Source organism: Myotis brandtii, unplaced genomic scaffold, assembly GCF_000412655.1.
Source record: "Myotis brandtii unplaced genomic scaffold, ASM41265v1 scaffold447, whole genome shotgun sequence".
NCBI lineage: Eukaryota > Metazoa > Chordata > Mammalia > Chiroptera > Vespertilionidae > Myotis > Myotis brandtii.
Window position 1 is genome coordinate 701,740 of NW_005367108.1, and position 4,231 is coordinate 705,970.

General features: G+C 34.0%; 1 protein-coding gene across 7 annotated transcripts in view; it reads left to right on the forward strand.

Moving 5' to 3' along the window:
• Window positions 1–4,231, forward strand: part of HMBOX1 (homeobox containing 1) — a 206,720-nt gene that overhangs the window by 80,414 nt on the left and 122,075 nt on the right. For all 7 annotated transcript variants that reach the window (XM_005874615.2, XM_014546442.1, XM_014546443.1 and 4 more), the window contains exon 2: window positions 1,723–1,802. In XM_005874615.2, coding sequence (XP_005874677.1) covers window positions 1,780–1,802 — 23 coding nt within the window. In that variant the 5' untranslated portion in view covers window positions 1,723–1,779. The remainder of the gene's footprint in view (window positions 1–1,722; window positions 1,803–4,231) is intronic.

The following is a 4,231-nucleotide window of genomic DNA, read 5'->3' on the forward strand; positions in this document are numbered from 1 at the left end:
GACCCCCCCCCCCCCCCCCCCCGCCAGTGCACAAACTTTTGTGCACCGGGCCTCTAGTAGTTTAATAAGCTCCTACATTGCTGGGATCATATCTTACTGATGACCTTTTGCCAATGCCAGCCTACCTAGCTACTTCATTAGCAAGAGTGAAAACTGTGTATTGACCAGTAATCAGTTTTGTGGTTTGGTGTTGCTGTTTTGTCTAGGAAATGCAATCAGCAACAATTTAAGTAGAGTTCTTTGTACTTTGTATCTGCTTTTTTAGGACAGGTATTTCTTAAGTCAGCAAGAAAATTAAGTACAACAGGAACTTCATTAAAGCCACAATTTAAGATACCAAAATGTGAAATGTTTCTAACTTTACCCTGAACATTTTGCATATATCATTAGTCACTGTTAGACATTTTGATCTTGCTTAATATAGTTCAGTGCTGAATGTGTATTTTAATGTACGAGTTTTTGACATCAACATTTTTAACTTTCATCTAATTTATAATCTTAACTTAGAGTTAATGGAAATATTTGTCTCTATAGATTGTGGTTTGAAACTGCTAATAAGTTCAGGCAGTAATACATGATCTTTAGCTCCTAAACCATGAATAGTAGGTTTCATTTTGTGTTAAGATCTATGTCTGAGTTGAAAGGGGTCAAAGTGTCTGAATGGAGAATACAGTAGTAGAATGCTAATCAGAAGATGAAAGTACTAGACTCAGTCCTTCCATTATTAATGTACACTATATTCTGTAATCTAAATGCATTGTAGGTATTCATTGTTTTTAAAATTGGTGGTAATAGCCCCTGCTACTCAATAGTTTGTGAAGTACTTCATCATCACTATTTTGAAAATGTTTTAACTTTGTGTAGCTTGTTGAATTAGTTATCTGTTATCCCTGTTTGATTGATGAAGAAATTGAGACTTAGAGAAATAAAGTCACTCAACATTTGGCTAGCAGTAAAATAAGTAATATATTTGGAATGAGTCCCCAGAATTTACCACACAGTTAAGACCTTTAGCTGCAATCATGCTGTGGTCTGATTTTGTTTAAAGAACTCTGCGTAAATGCACTGATGTTATTATCAAAGAGTTACCTTGAATGTCACTATCATATATATATATATATATATTAGGATGGTGGCTGATAACAGATGAAAAGGCGTTGGATTTTCATTACCTTTTCTAAAAAACATGTTTTTATTGATTTCAAAGAGGAAGGGAGAGGGAGAGGCAGAAACACCAATGATGAGAGAGAATCATTGATTGGCTGCCTCCAGCACACCCCACACTGGGGATCGAGCCCACAAGTGGGCATATGCCCTGACTGGGGATCGAACTGTGACCTTCTGATTCATAGGTCGACACTTAACCACTGAGCTATGTGTGCCAGGCTCAATACTTTTTCCAAGTGAATAATTTTGAAAGCTATCACTAATACTTTTCTATTTTTATTTTTTATTTTTTTTAATGTATAGGGCGTAATGTCACAGGAAGGCCATAGTATTCTGCCACCCATGAGGAGTAAGCCCAAGTTGCTGTTGGATGTGTTGTACACAGAATACTTTTCTATTTTTAAAATTTTGCTTTAAACCAATGTCTTATTTCAAAATAATTTTAAAGACATGATTAACTGATGTTAAATGTTCATATCCTTGAGTTATATAATTAAATTTTTAATTCAATACTTGATTAACAAATAATTCTGGATTTTCTGTCTTTATTTACAGAATGGTAAATAACGCTGATCATCTCTAGAAAGGATATTGCTTCACCTCATGTAAAGTATGCTCAATTCCCTCCCAGTGGTGTAAGTATCTAGTCCTTCTCTTAATTTTTGTCTTCTCAATTGTTTTTAATAAATTTACAAACCATTATGATTATTATTAAAAAAAGATAGCAGACATTTGTAGATTGAAAGAATTTTTTTCATAATCATGTGGTAGTTTCTTTGGTGAATTTTCAAATCTATCAACTTTCTCTTTTACAATTTCTGTTTTTAACTTTGAAGTCTGACATTAAGTTTTAATTGAACATAAAATTACTCTGCTTATTATTTTAATCTGCTTAATAGCCTAGAAACATGAAATAGATATTTAGCCATTTGAAAGAGCTAGTGTTAGATGTTAGATTCCTTGTGACAAGCAGAATATTAGAAGCATGTTAACCTTAATACTGCCTTTTATGTGCAAACTCCTAGCACCTTAACCATTTTCCTTTACCTACTGGGGATAAGCATGTAGTTAAGCCTGTTAGCTAATGTAGTTGCTAGCTTTTCTTTCGAGTCAGGCAAAAAATACCAGTACAAATTGAGATAGTGGCATTATGTTGAGAGGTTATTTTGTGCTAGGATATGAACTGTAACCACTAGTTCATATTAAATAGTCCTCTGAATAAAAGTATTCCGGGAATTTCAGATATTAGAGAAGATAAAGTATCTATTAGCTCATTAAGTGCATCTTCAGAGTCTCATACAGAGTGCCTTTAGCATAAGTATTTTCTAAAATTTGATGCAGTCTCTGTTTGGATTAAATTCCTTCTGTTTTGGTTGACAGTTCTATAATCCAGTAAGTAGACATTAAGATGGGTTTTCTTATTATTTAAGTTTTTCATTAAAATTTCCTTTTCCTCTCATTGATGCTATCATATTTGGAAAAATTTCTGGAATAGGCCTAGAAGATGTAAATTGCAACCTGAGTCTATGCTAAGTAGTTGTGTCCTTGGGAAGTGGGAAGGCACTGCATGGCTTTATATAATTCCCCCCACTCCTACTCCTTTTTTTTTTTTAACGATTTATTTTAAATGGCTATTCTTATAGCCATTAGAATGTAAGCATCATGAGGCCAGGATTTTTTGCCTGATATGTTCCTTGTTGTATCCTGTGTGTCTCATACAGGGTCTGACACATATCAAGCACTCAATAAATTTTAGCTGGATTCATGATTTTTGTCTAAATGGTCTCCAGTTCTCTGATTCCACACTTAAATCTATATCTCCCCCCTCTATAAACTTGTGTGTTTTAATTGGATTTTTCCCCCAAACTTACAAAGAAATCTCAGTCTTAGTGGTGATTTAAAATATCTATTAAAGTGTGATTGACACATTGGAATATAATCCTGTTTTTCTCAAGGTCTTTTTATTATATTATTATCTACTGTCATAGCCTCTAGTTTTATGCTTTTACCAGTTCTCCTATTGGTTTGAATTATGGAATCATTTTACCATACTGTCAAGCTCAGTCCCTAGTAAATCTTCATTTCTTCTTGCCATTTTCTTACTTTAAGACTATCACTCCTTTGATGCTTAGTATTAATTGTGAAAGAGGATAATGTAAGAATGCTATAAATACTAGGTGAACCAGTTAATAATGTGGATTTTTTTCAATAGATGGAGTTACACATATGTTGATATATATGCGATTTGATATGTATGCTATTTTGTTGTATGGACAACAAGCATCAAAACTTCGTATGTCAAATTTTCTGAAGGTGTTAACATCATAGATATTTTTACGCTTAAAAATGTCGAATTTCGTGCCAAAAAAAGCATTTGCGGGAAGTTTTAATTCATTACTTTATTTTGAAGAAAAGTGCTGCTGAATACTTTATACTTCGGGAAGCTTATGGTGAACATGCTCCATTTCAAGATACTTGTGTATGCTGGTTTAAATGCTTTAAAAGTGATGATTTCTATGTGAAAGACAAAGAACGTCCAGGTCAACTGAAAAAGTTTGAAGACCAACAATTACAAACATTATTGGATGAAGATGCTTGTCAAACTCAAAAATAACTTGCAGAAAATTAAACATTGCTCAGCAAACAATTTCCGATCGTTTACAAGCAATGGGAAAGATTTTAAAGGAAGGAAAATGGGTGCCACATCAACTGAACAAAAGACAAATGGAAACACGAAAAGTCATCAGTAAAATGTTGCTTCAACGGCACGAAAGAAAGTCTTTTTTTGCATCGAATTGTGACTGGCAATGAAAAGTGGATTTAATTTTGAGAATCCTAAACGCACAAAATCATGGGTTGATCCAGGTCAACCATCAACATCGACTGCAAGGCCAAACCGCTTCGGAAAGAAGACAACGTTCTGTGTTTGGTGGGATCAGGAAGGTGTGGTGTACTATGAGCTTCTAAAACCAGGTGAAACCATTAATACTGATCACTACCAACAACAAATAATCAATTTGAACCATGCTTTGATCGTGAAATGACCAGAATGTGCCAGAAGACA